The sequence below is a fragment of the Pseudochaenichthys georgianus genome, chromosome 24 (assembly GCF_902827115.2).
Source record: "Pseudochaenichthys georgianus chromosome 24, fPseGeo1.2, whole genome shotgun sequence".
NCBI classification, from domain to species: Eukaryota; Metazoa; Chordata; class Actinopteri; order Perciformes; family Channichthyidae; genus Pseudochaenichthys; species Pseudochaenichthys georgianus.
The window spans coordinates 26927154-26942196 of record NC_047526.1 but is presented as its reverse complement, the minus strand read 5'-3'; the positions used below and the strand labels follow the sequence as shown (position 1 = coordinate 26942196).

Below are 15043 nucleotides of genomic sequence, written 5' to 3'. Positions count from 1 at the left end.
TTCAAGGGAAAATAAACGTTAAAGTTATGTAACACAGATTATAGTTGCATGTAACAAGTTTACCTGACATTTCCAGAACGTTTTTGTCCCATAAGTCGAGTTGCTGTGAGAAACAAGGACAAGCTTTGCTACACAGCTACAAAATATTATTGATGGACTGTATAGGCACATAGAAACTCTTATAAGCACTTTACAAAAAAGACACTTGGAACATGATTATTATCTAAATGGAATTTCCAATGGATGAATTGAATGACTTTGAACAAATACAGTGAATGCAATGGAAATGAAGGATTTGGAATGACACAGCACTTCACCCACAGATACATTTTGTCTCTGCATCTCACTCGAGCAATAGCACTAGTTTGAGAGAATACACTGAAACACCAGGCTTTTTGGTTGGTGTCAAAACCAACCAAAGGTGTCTCTCGCCACCTGAACAGTTTCTTCCCCTCCGCTCATCAATAAGGCCCCCCCCCCCCCGACACTTTACCTCATAGACTCTATGCATTACCTTAATGCACACAATGTACAACAACATCCGTTTTCTTTTCTTATTACAGCCGATTTTTTTATTCCATATTTTATTGCTTTTGATTCCTTTGGATTCCATTCCATTGCAATGTAAATAATGTTACATTTATATTTTACTATATTTTTTATTATTTTAATATTTTTTCTAGTTCTCTATCTGTGTTTAGATTGTTGTTTTACTTTTATGTATGCACCACGACACCTAGTCAAATTCCTCGTAAGTGTAAACCTACCTGGTAATAAACCTGATTCTGAGATAAATCCACCATTTAAACAGTGAAACTGAGTTCATAAGGACACAGGCTTGGTGTCTTTTCCAGGATTGTTTTCCAAAATCTTGGGAGCTTCTTTCGCCGTTGATTCCCAGCAGGTTTGAACCTGCTTTCGGTTGTTGGTGATGCATTTGTCTTGTTCTTTGCTCTTGCTTTTGCTGTTAGTTCTGTCCTGAGACACACCACCGTTCTTCTTCCGGATGCGTCTTCTTTCCTGCAGCTGGATGTGGATGGGGAAATGGTGTTCGATGGGGACGTGGACACTCACTCGATTTCCTCCAAGCTTGGGCCAGATTGAATGGAGCATGTGGCGGAGCTCCTGCTGAAACTTCCTGTTGAAGTAGAAGTAGATGAACGGGTTGTAGATGTGCGAGCTTTTGGAGAAGAGTGCGGGAAACAGGTATCCCTCAGAAGCCATGTACACGTGCTCCTTGTGGAAAATGAAGAGAAAGGACACGATAGCGTACGGCGCCCAGGCAACCACAAACCCCAGGCTGACACAGAAGAACATCTGGAAGAGGAAGTAACAGATAACCAAAGATACATTACTACATTGGAAATACTTTAGTGCTGTAAATAAATAATGAATCATTAGGGGTGTAATCCTTTAAAGCTGGTCTCTTGGAGACTGTAGAAAAACAGATACAATGTTAATGTGGTCAAGCAGCCTATCAAAATCAATGTTTGTAAGTTATGACTGTCCTGAAAAAGTGACAGCATCAGTCACATGTTTAAATGTTTATTTTCAGTTGCAAATGAGGAAACTTTGCCTTTTTTGCTGTTTAATCTCGTTATACAATAATATTATTATGTTTTTATCACAAACAAATACAATTGAAATGATTTATGATACAGTGCTGCATCAAATCATATAAGAATATCCTGTGTTTTTATATACAAAGTAGTTATGATTGTTAAATGAATATATTCGGGTACAAATAAAAAAATGTGCTTCAAATGTGGAACTGGATGGAATTAGCTTTTTCACATTGCCAACTGGCTGCTCGACCCAATTATTTAGTTGAGTGTCTCCATTATTTTACAAATAGACGTCAATATAAATTGAATATTTCTATTGCAAAATAGATCCATTTCCAACCAGTCCAACCCCATGTTGTTTATTGAGTGCTCTTCACTAAGTTAAACCCTAAAACTAGCTTAATAAAATCTAAATTAAGCCAAGTTGTAGATGCCTAGATTTAAGGAAGCCACTGCAATGAAGTAGTTCCAGAAAAAAACCGTAGTTTCTCACCATGGAGAGTCGTTTTTCGATGCCTCGAATGTTGTTGCGGATGCCCCTCGCAGACAAAGAGTAGGAATAGCGGTTAAGCTTGGTGAGGATCAGACCCTGAGACACCGTGATGAGGACGACGGGGATCAGCGTGAAGACGGCGAAGGTACAGATGATGTAGAAGGCGTCCTTGGTGGAGGAGTGGTAGCCCGTCCAGGCCACGGTGCAGGACAGGCCGTACGGCTCGGGGACGTACTCGCCCCATCCGAACAGAGGGAGGCAGGACCACACCACGGCCACCAGCCAGATGGCAAAGCACATCAGCCGGATGTTAGAGTCTTCAAACCACACATCTGTGATGAAAAGTCAGAAGAGTCACTTTTGATCCATTCAGAAATGTTCCGCGACTCGCTTTTGGACCACTTTCCACTAGTTGGGAAACACTTGTCTCGCAGTTATACACTAAAATGTATCTCGCTGCTTTATTGCTAAGGAATAGTTTAACGTTTTGGCAAGTTTGCTTTCTCTCTCGCTGAGATAAACATTAAATTATTGGTAGCATTTTCTATGACGCCCATGTCTACAATGCATCTTACTCAGTTTATAGCACAGTATGAATAACAATCATAAATACTTAATAACAATAATCACAACACATTATAAAGCATTTTAAGGATTTATAAGGTCAAGTATAATGAGGTTTCATAAATATCACTGTCCTAATATATGTAAATAATAATTAAAATGCATTTTGTGGCATTATAAAAAACATATAATATAATAATAAAACAATATGATCCTTAAAAATATGTCACTGAGTATGAATTATAAGTATTAAATGCTTATACTTAATGCATTAAACAGATCATAAGGCATTTGGGCATGTGCGTCATAGCACATGTACACGGAGATTGATACAGCACTCTGTAGAGACATTTAAATCAAGTAGCTAAGCAAAGCTAAAATGAGCTAATTTGCTAGTTAGCTTAGCTTAGCACAACGACTGAAAACAGGGGGGAACAGCTAGCATGGCTCTGTCCAAAGGTACACAAACAAAACACCCACCTGCACCTCTAAGCTCACTCAAGGTTATGTCCTCTTATTTTTCAGAAATCTGTAGAACAAAGTTTAATTATTTTTGTACAGATTCAACAAATAATATATATGTGTTAGTTAGTGAGCTTTAGAGGTGCTGAAAAGCAGAGCTAGTTATTCCTCCTCTGACTGGCTGCTGCTTCTAGCTTCACACTGTGCAGACATGAAAGTGGTATTGCAGTAAAAAATAGAAAACACGTATTTTTCTGTAAAAATGTCAATCAATTAACTTAAAGGTGGGGTAGGTAAGTTTCAGAAACCGGCTCGAGATACACTTTTTGTTATATTTCATGGAATGCTCTTAACATCCCGATAGCAATGAATATCTTAAGTGCTTGTCATCTGTAGAAGCCGTAATACTGTAAAAAGTACAACCAATCCGTTTAGCCGGGCCGGCTAAAATAACTGGATGGCCTACCTGCCTGTCAGCCTTCCATCGGGGCACAAACTTATCTCGTGCCCTCATTGGTCATGTGCGCGTTCGTGTGTGTTGGAGGAGGGGCTCTGTAAGGAAGTGGCAGATTTTCTCCGGTTGTGTATTTTCAAATTCTAGCGATCTCGAGCCGGTTTCTCAAACTTACCTACCCCACCTTTAAAGGAAAAGCTCAAGTGAGGCCATTTATGCACAGACAGGTAGGCCTATGTCAAACACCGATTAAAGCTCTGATGTAACATTCGTGACCATTTGTATGAGACATTTATACAAATGTTATAAATTGTTGCTGAATCATTAGGCAAAATGCTCTTTAATGTCAATTCTGACATCTTGAGAGAAGGAAGAAAGAGACAGTCATTAAAAACGTTGTCTCTCATAAACCTAGCAGGACGGCTTTGAGAAGAAAAAAAAGTGTGTTGTTAAACCAAAATAAATTAGAGAATGAAAGACTACAACCAGAGAGAAGTGCTTATTAAGGCTGACAGACCAATTACATAACAATGCAGCAAAGGCAAAACATGTTAATAAGCCAAAGGATTCACCAATAATAAAAATAATTAAATAATAAATATATCTTTCCTGCTGTAAATCTACTACTTCTCATATGTCCCGTGCTGCAGCACCTCTTTTCACGCTTTGTCTGAAACCAGAGCCCAGTCTGCTCTGATTGGTTAGCTGGCCGGCTCTGTTGTGATTGGTCGACCGCATGTCCCGCCCCTATCCTATCACACACAATGTGTTGGAGCGCTAGGCGTTAGCCTATAGAGTGGCGAAGTCACGCCCTTCTACTTCCGCTCCATGGGACCTTATTTCTGAAAAATTATGTATTGAAGTCAATGGAGAGACACCATCTTGCATCTTGGTGACAAAAAAATGTGCTACTTCACAGTTTTACGACACATTTTTATTTTTTTGACTTGCAAAATTATCTTTTAAATTGACATCCATCATATACGTGTAATTTGTTGCACAATTCAAACGGGATCAAAAGATAATCTTTCTCTCTCCATTGACTTCAATACATAATTATTCCAAAATAAGGTCCCATGGAGGTCCACCGGAAAGGGAGGGACTTCGCCTCTCTATAGAAACGTTACTGTTACATATTGATTTCATGATGTTATGGAAGTAAACAAAGGAGTCCAATGGAGGCGTACTAAGCAGGGTCCAACCTATTTAACGCTACAGGAAAGGGAAAACCCAAAAAAGCAAATGGGCCCCTGTAAATCCACATCCTTTCACTGCCCTCACCGTAAACCAAGCTGTTGCAGATCTTCATGTAGCGGGTGACGCTGATGGCTGCCACTGTGAACATGCCACACAGGCCGCAGAAGAAGCAGCCGAGACCGTAGTACACACACGTGATGTTTCCTCCCAGCCAGCTGTGGCTGAACGAGGATATGATGGAGAATGGGTAGAAGCAGATGCAGACCAGGAAGTCGGCCAGGGCCAGGTTGACGCACAGCAGCTCCGAGCCCGCCAACTTGTTCCTCCTGCGGTAACAAACGAGCAGAACCAGCCCGTTGCCCAGGACTGAGAGCAGGACTGGACAGGAGATAAGAGGAGAAGGCGTTTCATAATACAAACTGCATTTACTGACTTTTTGGCCACTTGGACAACAAGGAACATGTTACCACACACACACACACACACACACACGCACGCACGCACGCACGCACACACACACACACACACACACACACACACACACACACACACACACATACCATGTATACATCACTTCAGGGGACATTACATTGACTTACATGCATTTCCTGGAGACTTATCCTAACCTTAACCATAACCAACACATGCCTAACCCTAACCCTTACCCTTACCCTAACCCTAACCCTAACCAAGTCTTCACCCTAAAATTAATGATCCCCCTCATGGGGACCTCCAATTTGTCCCCATAAGGGAAGCCAGTCCCCACACGTGACTATGTAAACAGATTTAGGTCCCCACAAGTATAGTAATGCTAGACCACACACACACACACACACACACACACACACACACACACACACACACACACACACACACACACACACACACACACACACACACACACACACACACACACACACACACACACAAAATAGGTATTGATGCAAAGGCTGCCTAATAAAAACACATCCCTCACCTCCCTGATGGAAAAGAGTGACTAACAGTATACTGTGTGTATGATAATACTCCAATAATGTATCCTCCTCGTCAGCGGCGTAGCTGTGGGTGGGCCCGGGTGGGCCTGGGCCCACCCACATGCACGTCTGGCCCACCCACAGCCAATCAGCGCTTCATAGCGCAGAACCGGGAAGCCCAGAAGGAAGTGCCACAAACTGCAGTTCATCTAGTGGCCGACAGGGGATGGATGCAAAAAGGAGCAATTCCCATAGACCCCCATGTTAAAATGCCCAACTTACAGCAGAAATAAACATGTTTCTAGCCTGGATCCAATAAAACTTATTCTGGATATAGTTAGATTCCACCTTCATGACAATGGAATAGGGAGTGCATTTTTTTACCGTGAGTTTTTATAGTAAGTAAAGTAACTTTTGCCGTGAGTGAATGAAAGTATTATTTCTTCTTGAGGTCTGCAGTTTAGCGTGTACACATTTGCTGAATATGAAAACACTCAGTGTGGGCCCACTGTGCGACTGTCAAGGATAAACAACCTGTGCCCCCGATATATGTTGTATGTATTATCGCTACACAAACATTACATTGCAGTTTAAGTGTCGCCAACTCTGTTTAAGAGATCTATCCCCCGTCTGTGTGCGAGGGGGCGGAGCAGTTTACACACACGCAGCTGCTACATGCAGCAACACACACACACACACACACACACACACACACACACACACACACACACACACACACACACACACACACACACACACACACACACACACACACACACACACACGGAGGAGATGGCGGAGAGAACGCGCTCCGAGGTGTGGTTAAACTATAGCCATGTCGATGGGGACAATACTCGTTACCAAAAGTGGAATAAGAGTTTAGCATTTAAGGGCGGTAACACGAGCAATGTGTCTAAACATTTATCAAAAGTGCTCCACATCCAGACGGAGGAATGCACCGGGTTCCACTGTCTCTCTAGCAGCTCTGTAGCCCCATCCACGAGTAACGTTTCCACGTCAGGTGTTATGTATGCTAGCAGCAACACACCGAGTTAACTACATTATACAAACATGGGTTTATGATTAGAGGTAACTGAGTTATTTATTTTGTTAAAGTTTCAGCTATTCTGTTTACAGTTCTGTCATCACATTATTTAATACGATTTGTTAAAACATTGTTGTTTCTTTTGATGTGAAATATTATGTATTTAATTTAAATAAAAAGCAATGTTAGTTTTGTTCACAATTTGTTTAGTTAGTTTACCTTATTTTTTTCTCCAAAATAACCGATAAAAGTAATGTTAAAGGACCGGATCGATAAGACATAGACATACTTTATTGTCATTTCAACAAGACACAGAGTGTACTATTAAAACGACATGTCGTTGTACTGGCTTACAGGAACAGGACAATATAAAAACTTGCTAAAATTGTACATATAAATAGATAATAGTGACGTGGTGCTGATAAAATTAAAGTTTAAGTGTGCATTTAAAATATAAAGACTTACTATACATATAAATAAAATAGACATACTATATAACAAATATGTGCCCTTTACACAGCGTAATGTAATCTTTATGTTACTGGTCTACTTGCTGTTCAGCAGTCTGATGGCATGGGGGGAAAAGCTATTTCAGAATCTGGCTGTTCTGCTCTTAATGCTGCGGAACCTCTTGCTGGAGGGCAGCAGGGAGAACAGAGCATGGTGAGGATGAGTGGGGTCTTTAAAAATGTTCTGGGCTTTTGTCAGGCAGCGTTTCTGAGTGGTGTCTCTGATGGGAGGGAGAGAAACTCCGATGATCTTCTCTACTGTCCTGACCACTCTCTGCAGAGACTTCCAGTCTTTGGCGTTGCAGTCTCTCGACCAGATGGAGATGCCGCTGGTCAGCATGCTCTCTATGGTTCCTCTGTAGAACGTGGTGAGGATGGGAGGGGGGAGCTGTGCAGGAAGTGTAGGCGCTGCTGTGCCTTCTTAAATAGTGATGTAGTGTGAGTGGACCAGGTCAGACTGCTTGTGATATGCACCCCCAGGAACTTGGTGCTGGCTGTAGTCTTCACTGCTGTGCCGTTGATGTGGAGTGGTGGGTGACAGTGCTTTTTGTTCCTGAAGTCGACAATAATCTCTTTTGTTTTATCGACATTCAGGATCAGGTTGTTGGTGTTACACCAGTCTGTCAGATGTTTCACCTCCTCCCTGTAGGCCTGTTCCTTGTTGTCCCTGATGAGTCCCACCACTGTTGTATCGTCCGCGTACTTTATGATGTGGTTGGTACTGAACCTGGAGCATAAGCATAAGTGCTATCGATAAAAGTAATAGTACTGTTAAAGCCTTAACGATACCCATCCCTATGTGGATGTCAGTTTTACACACATTCTGAGGCCGCCGTGCCTATGTTTTTTGTTTTCACTGCTAATTTATGCTTATGTTCTATTAGTGCATTAAAAAATCATTAATGAAGTTTCAGCTCAGACCCCACGCTTAATATGTCTCCCCCTGGCCCACCTACATTTCTCCAGGCCCACCCACACAATAATTCCTGGCTACGCCACTGCTCCTCGTCCAAGCACCATTAGCCGAAAAATATATCCCTTAGCAACTGTAAATACTGCTGCCAACTATTCTATGTTAATGTATGTTCTCATATACAGGGGCACTTATGGTTATGACTAACACCTGATGAAAGGCAAGCTTTATTCAAAGGTTCTCTCTACGAACTTAATTCAGTTGCTATTTTCTACTTGTACTTGTGTCTTTTCATGCACATCATGATCTAACAGCAGAAATGAACACATTTTCTCAATAAAAATAAATGATTTAGAAGACAAGTGAGGCGATGTATGTATTATACTAGTTGAATGTATGGCGTATATTTTAATCCAATGAACTTAATTACCTTGATTAACCCCAGATTATTAATATCTAAACACACATATAATAAATTAACACACACTTCTGAAAAACAGTACTCCACTGATTCCCCCAAAGGCTTCTTGCAAAAAAAACGAACTTATATTAAATATATCCACACTTTTCTGAAAATAAGTGCTCCATCAATTCCCCAAAGGCTTTTAATAAAAAAAAACACATATAATTAATTAATTAAATCAAAAATAAGTGCTACATTAATGCCCCCTAAAGGTAATTAAAAACCTAACTAATAATACATATATCCACACAGCAATCCCTGCCAAATAAACGAATACAATACAAATAAAATTTTGTGAAAAGAATTGCTCCATTAATATCCCCTAAAAGCTTCTTATAAGACACTAACTAATATATCCACACTTTTTGGAAAATAAGTACTGATTCCCCCAAAGGCTATTAATACAAAAAACACACACACAAAATATATGTATACACTTAAAAAAAAGGCTCCATTAATTAACCCCAGACTATTAACAAGAAAACACTCATATTAAATAAATTGACACACACTTCTGAAAAACAGTGCTCCACTCAATCCCCAAAATGCTTCTTATGTAAAAGCCTAACTTATAATAGATATATACACACTTTTGTAAAATGAATTGCCCCATTAATATCCCTTAAAAGCTTCTTGTAAAAATATAATATATCCACACTTTTTTGGAAAATAAGTGCTACATGATTCCCCCAAAGGCTATTAATACCAAAAACACACGTATAATAAATAAATATAGGCTTACACTTAAAAAAAAAAAAAGGCTCCATGAATTAACCACAGAGTCTATTATTAAGAATCCTAACCTAAAATAAATGAGAGCACTTTTCTGAAGTTTCTCTAACATTACTTCCTGGTTTCCTGTATCGTCTATTAAAAGAATACAACTTTGAAATGAGAAGTATTTATATTTAGTTTTATCAGTGAAGAAAAACACTTCAATATAATACTGAACTCACGGACCCATGGAGAGGATGGCCACCCCCACGCAGGAGTCCGCGGCGGGGCTCAGGGTGGAGGTGAAGGCGGAGGAGCTCCGGTTCTCCTCAGAGCGGTTCATCGGCTGCAGCTGGATCCGGTCTCGGAGTCTCCTTCGCGAGAGAGACACACGAAGGTGAGAGCGCGGAGGATCACTTTTATAGGAGCCGGTGGGTCTCCATGGTAACCAGCATACTCCCTGGACCAGAAGGGGTTAACTGGGTGGACACATCCCACCAGAAGTGACATATAAGGCATGATAATGAGAGGCAGTCACAATGACCAACACCTTTGAAAATAATGGTACTAATGATCATTAATGTTGTGTGATTGACCTCTAATTAGTTCCTGTGAAAACACGTTTTAATTGAGCTTCCATCTCTTTAGTTTCCAATAACATGTTCACTCCATACAGTATTTATGTGTGCATCTCTGTAGGCTACAATGTGTACAGTACTGCATATATGTGTAAATATTAGGGGTGTTGAAAATAATCGTTTCTACGATGCATTGCGATGCGGACGTGGACGATTCGGTCTCGATGCAGTGACGGAAGATAATCGGTTATAGAGTAGTAACGTTGCTTCCTGATTTTCCGGCCGCGGCTTTACTATAACGTTTTTTCTGTCACTTTAATATCAAATCGGTCGGTGACGCAGAGATCAGGGAACAGACGTGACAGCGGCATAGCAACACGGAGCAGTCTGCTTTATCCACCAACACAAGAACACCAGTCCAGAACCGACAGCAGAAGGACCCGCTCTCAATCACTCCGTGTCAGAGACACAGGGTCCCTGTGTCTCTGAGCCGCAGCGACACGGAGTGTGACAGGGATTTATGTTTTTCAAAAATAATCGCGTTACAATCATGTCAGGTTTTTGGTGGATTTAATTAAGTCTTGGATTGCAAAGTATGAATGTCCTCTAGCAATTTTCAGACGATATATACGTGTGTAAAGTTTGTGAAGGCAGGAGGAAAAAAGCTTCCGCGATCACCGTCTCCTCTCCGTTCCTCCAAACCCCGCCCCCTCCTGAAAATAATGAGTGACATGCTGATAGTGACCCGATAGAAACTTTGTTATTCACTTAATCACTGAGATATAATGAAGCTAACTTAATCTCATACATGCATGGGATTTATGTAACAGTAAGACAGAGAATGTAAGTGTGCACCCACATGCACTATTTTTGTTTTTATATGCTGTTGTAAATACTCCTGTTGTCTGCTGTGTTCAGACTCAGGTCCTGTGTGTGAGGCCACATTCAGGACATTCAGTGTCCTTTCTTAACAGAAGGCCGTGGCTAGAAGCTGCAGCTCGACTGCAGAAGCATTAGCTTTTTGTTTTTGAGGATGGAACAACTTCACACACGGAGGCTAGACCTATACAATTCATTTATTTTGGTTTATAAATTAATGTCAAGACATTTATGTTATTGATTTCTGAAGCACTTTCTAAATAATAAAAAGAGAGTTCATATGTATTTACTGCATGTATGCATTGATGAAAAATAAGCCATGTGCAGTAATATAGAAAATTGAGGATGCAACGCATTGGTATGAATCGTGATGCACCGTGATGCACCGGGATATCGAACCGAATCGAATCGTTGACAGGATAATCGTAATCGAATCGAATCGTGAGACCAGTGAAGATGCACAGCCCTAGTAAATATGTGTTTTTTTTATATGTGTTTGGATCTTTTACATTTTAAAAAGTACTAATACCACATTATCATAGATGGACGAAGTACTCAGATCGTGTACTCAAGTAAAAGTAGAAGTAGGAATGTATGGAATGCCATTCAAGCCACAATTAAATACATAATTAAATAAATACATATATATAAATATGCCTATAAATTCTGAAATAAATAAATGAGGCAATAAATATGTATACATGTACATTTAAATACACATTTATTTATTTATTTCGTGGGACTTGTATTTCATAATGGCACATTTCCATTCCTTATGTGCAAATGACGCGGGCGTGGTTAGCTCACAGCTCCAGACCAAAGCAACAGCACCACAACACTGACTCAATAGCTCTTGTTTCACACTCCAGTACTCTTAAGTGGTTTGCAAACTGCCAATAAACCAAACCGGTTCCGGTTCAAGAACCGTTCTTGTGCTTTTCTGGTGCTTACCTGGTTCTTCTCTGGTTCTGAGTCCAGAGCCAGTTCCGGGCTACAGCCTGATTTAGCTCTGGTTCTTCCTCTTTCAAACCGCAGCGGAGCCAGCTCTAAACATGAAAACCGGTTCTTAGCTGACCCCACTTGGCTGCCCGGCAAGAACCAAGAACGACACTCACGTCGGAAGGGGGTGAGATTAACCTGAGGTATAATAACAGTTTATGGCGAGTACGGAAAATGAACGTTGTAACAAGCAGTAGCGCTGAGCAAAGTGACTAGAACGCAACCACACACTTATACAAAAATAACACACTTTATAAAGTCAGGCAACACTAACCAGGCTTCGTGTTATTCTGTTTATTTGTACCTTACTTTGACCATCCGTTCGCTGTTATTGATCATTGTGGAGAGCAGGCAGAAGTTTTGTTTTGTATTATAGCAGCTAATCAACAGTATCAATTTCATGTAGAACTTGTTGCAAAAAATTATTTTATCCCTCATCAAATATAGCAGAATACATGAATTATTGTACTCAGGAGGGGAGTTTGACAAAGGATTACTCAAGAAGTACACAGTAAGAATACTTTATTGTACTTGTGGGAGTAGTCCAAGTAGTACTGAGTCCAACAGTCCCAATTGTATTAAGAACTTATGGCAAAATATCATTTTATCTCTCATCAAAGATAGCTAAAAACATGCATTATTGTACTCTGAAAGGGAGTTTGATAGAGTATTACTCAACAAGTACACAGTAAAAGTACTTCATTGTATTTGTGGTAGTAGTCTAACAAGTACTGAGTCCAACAGTACCAATTGTATTAAGAACTTATGGATACAAATCATTTTACCTCATCAAATATAGCAGAAGTGGCATGATTTTCTTCTCAGGAGGGGACTTTGAGAGAGTATTACCCAAAAAGTACACAGTAAAAGTAGCCTACTTCATGTTATTGTAGCAGTCAAACTAGGACTGAGTCAAACAGTGTCAGTTTTATTAAGAATTTATGGTACAAATGACTTGTATTACAAATAAAGCAGAAAAAAAAATGCATTATTTTACTCTTCTACAGCGATTAGGCGCTATTAATTGCTCACTCAAAAATGAATAGCTGCTGATTTGACCAAGCGAACGCGAGAGACGGCTGAGTTGACCGCAGTTATGCAACAGCAACCGAAGCTAAACTGACTATCTTGACTACTTGTTGCTATCCTATTGTGGCATAAGCCGTTTTCTACAGGCACATTTTACCTTTTCATCATGATTCTACTTGTGATAGTCCAACAGCACAACCTGTGCAGCCCATGTATTGATTCCATCTGATAGCTGCTAGAATACAAAACTTCTGCCTGCTCTCCACAATGATCAATAACAGCGAACGGATGGTCAAAGTAAGGTACAAATAAACAGAATAACACAAAGCCTGGTTAGTGTTGCCTGACTTTATAAAGTGTGTTATTTTTTATAAGTGTGTGGTTGCGTTCTAGTCACTTTGCTCAGCGCTACTGCTTGTTACAACTTTCATTTTCCGTACTCGCCATAAACTGTTATTATGGCTCAGGTTAATCTCGCCCCCTTCCGACGTGAGTGTGGTTCTTGGTTCTTGGTTCTTGCCGGGCAGCCAAGTGGGGTCAGCTAAGAACCGGTTTTCGGTGTTTAGAGCTGGCTCCGCTGCGGTTGAAAGCGGAAGAACCAGAGCTAAATCAGTCTGTAGCCCGGAACTGGCTCTGGACTCAGAACCAGAGAAGAACCAGGTAAGCACCAGAAAAGCACAAGAACGGTTCTTGAACCGGAACCGGTTTGGTTTATTGGCAGTTTGCAAACCACTTAAGAGTACTGGAGTGTGAAACAAGAGCTATTGAGTCAGTGTTGTGGTGCTGTTGCTTTGGTCTGGATCTGTGAGCTAACCACGCCCCGTTCATTTGCACATAAGGAATGGAAATGTGTTATTATGAAATACAAGTCCCCTGAAATAAATAAACGTGTCATTATGAAATAAAAGTCCCATGAAATAAATAAATGTGTATTTAAATGTACATATTTATTGCCTCATTTATTTATTTCAGAATTTATTTCATAGGCACATTTATATATATATATATGTATTTAATTTTGGCTTAAATGGCATTCCATAGTATGCACCCGTTATCCTGACTTTATTTTTTTTCTCATATTTTTTTTTTATGTCTCTTAAAGGTGGGGTAGGTACGTTTGAGAAACCGGCTCGAGATACACTTTTTGTTATATTCCATGGAATGCTCTTAACATCCCGATAGCAATGAATATCTGTGCTTTGACAAAAAAATAAAATAAAAATGTAATCTGTGGAAGCCGTAGTACTGTAAAAAGCACGACCAATCATTTTAGCCGACCCGGCTAAAGTCACTGGATGGCCTACCTGCCTGTCAGCCTTCCATCGGGGCACAAACTTATCTCGTGCCCTCATTAGTCATGTGCGCGTTCGTGTGTGTTGGAGGAGGGGCTCTGTAAGGAAGTGGCAGATTTTTTACGGCTGTGTATTTTCAAATTCTAGCGATCTCTAGCTGGTTTCTCCAACATTACCTACCCAACCTTTAAACCGTTATCCCTACTTTTGTCCCCTTCCATGTCCCTTTGGGGCTCTGTAGAGATGCAACAGAGCAGACATAAGAAGTAGGTGAAAATTGAAAAATGTAAAGAAAAAGTACTTCAAAATTGAATTTCGGACAGTATTCGAGTAAATACTTCATTCAACAACTACTTCTGTTTTTATGCAGATGTGTGAGTGTGTGTGTTGCACCATAATGAGTAGCATGTAAGGTATTGGTTTTAATTGTCTATACACAAATTGTAAAAGAAAAAAAAAGAGATATACCCAACCACCTCCTCCTGTGTCATTATTAAAGAAATATAAAATATATAACCAAATGCAATAAAATGAAGTAAACAAACTGGACACTTAAAGATCCAAATACAGCATTTTATGTATGCAGTTCATATGAATCCCAGGGAGTGAAGATTTAATATATTACATTAAGTAAAATCACTACTTGAAATGAGAAAATATCTATTTGTTTTTCTCCCTCAGTAAACTGTAATTTCATATGGATTACAAATAAAGCTATGGATGAAGCCCTTCAAAATGATGAAAACTGGGAACAATGCATGGAAGTGTCTAACAGGTGGAAGGAACGACTCACCTCCAGGGATTACAGTACTGCTATTTAGAGAAAGTCACAACATGGGCTCTAATGGTCGCTAAATTCAATCTCCTCCGTTTTAAATAACGTCTGATCACTCAGCTCAGAGCACTTTCACAC

At 40.1% G+C, this 15043-nt stretch overlaps 1 protein-coding gene across 1 annotated transcript; it reads right to left on the bottom strand.

The window, feature by feature from the left end:
* Positions 1-734: 734 nt before the first annotated feature.
* opn8c (opsin 8, group member c) lies at positions 735-9696 on the bottom strand. The gene is made up of 4 exons (XM_034076696.2): positions 9600-9696; positions 4820-5113; positions 2059-2390; positions 735-1317 (listed from the first exon to the last, which is right to left on the bottom strand). The coding sequence occupies exons 1-4, from the start codon at positions 9694-9696 to the stop codon at positions 823-825; spliced, it is 1218 nt and encodes a 405-aa protein (XP_033932587.1). The 3' UTR covers positions 735-822.
* Positions 9697-15043: the final 5347 nt, after the last annotated feature.

What these genes read in the sequence shown, in the direction of transcription:
- opn8c (XM_034076696.2), bottom strand. Translation starts at nt 9,696, where the DNA reads ATGAACCGCTCTGAGGAGAACCGGAGCTCCTCCGCCTTCACCTCCACC. An exon ending in CTGCAACAGCTTGGTTTACG is followed by an intron (nt 2,391 to 4,819) that starts GTGAGGGCAGTG and finishes TTTTCATCACAG; the next exon opens with ATGTGTGGTTTGAAGACTCT. An exon ending in TCGAAAAACGACTCTCCATG is followed by an intron (nt 1,318 to 2,058) that starts GTGAGAAACTAC and finishes TTCCTCTTCCAG; the next exon opens with ATGTTCTTCTGTGTCAGCCT.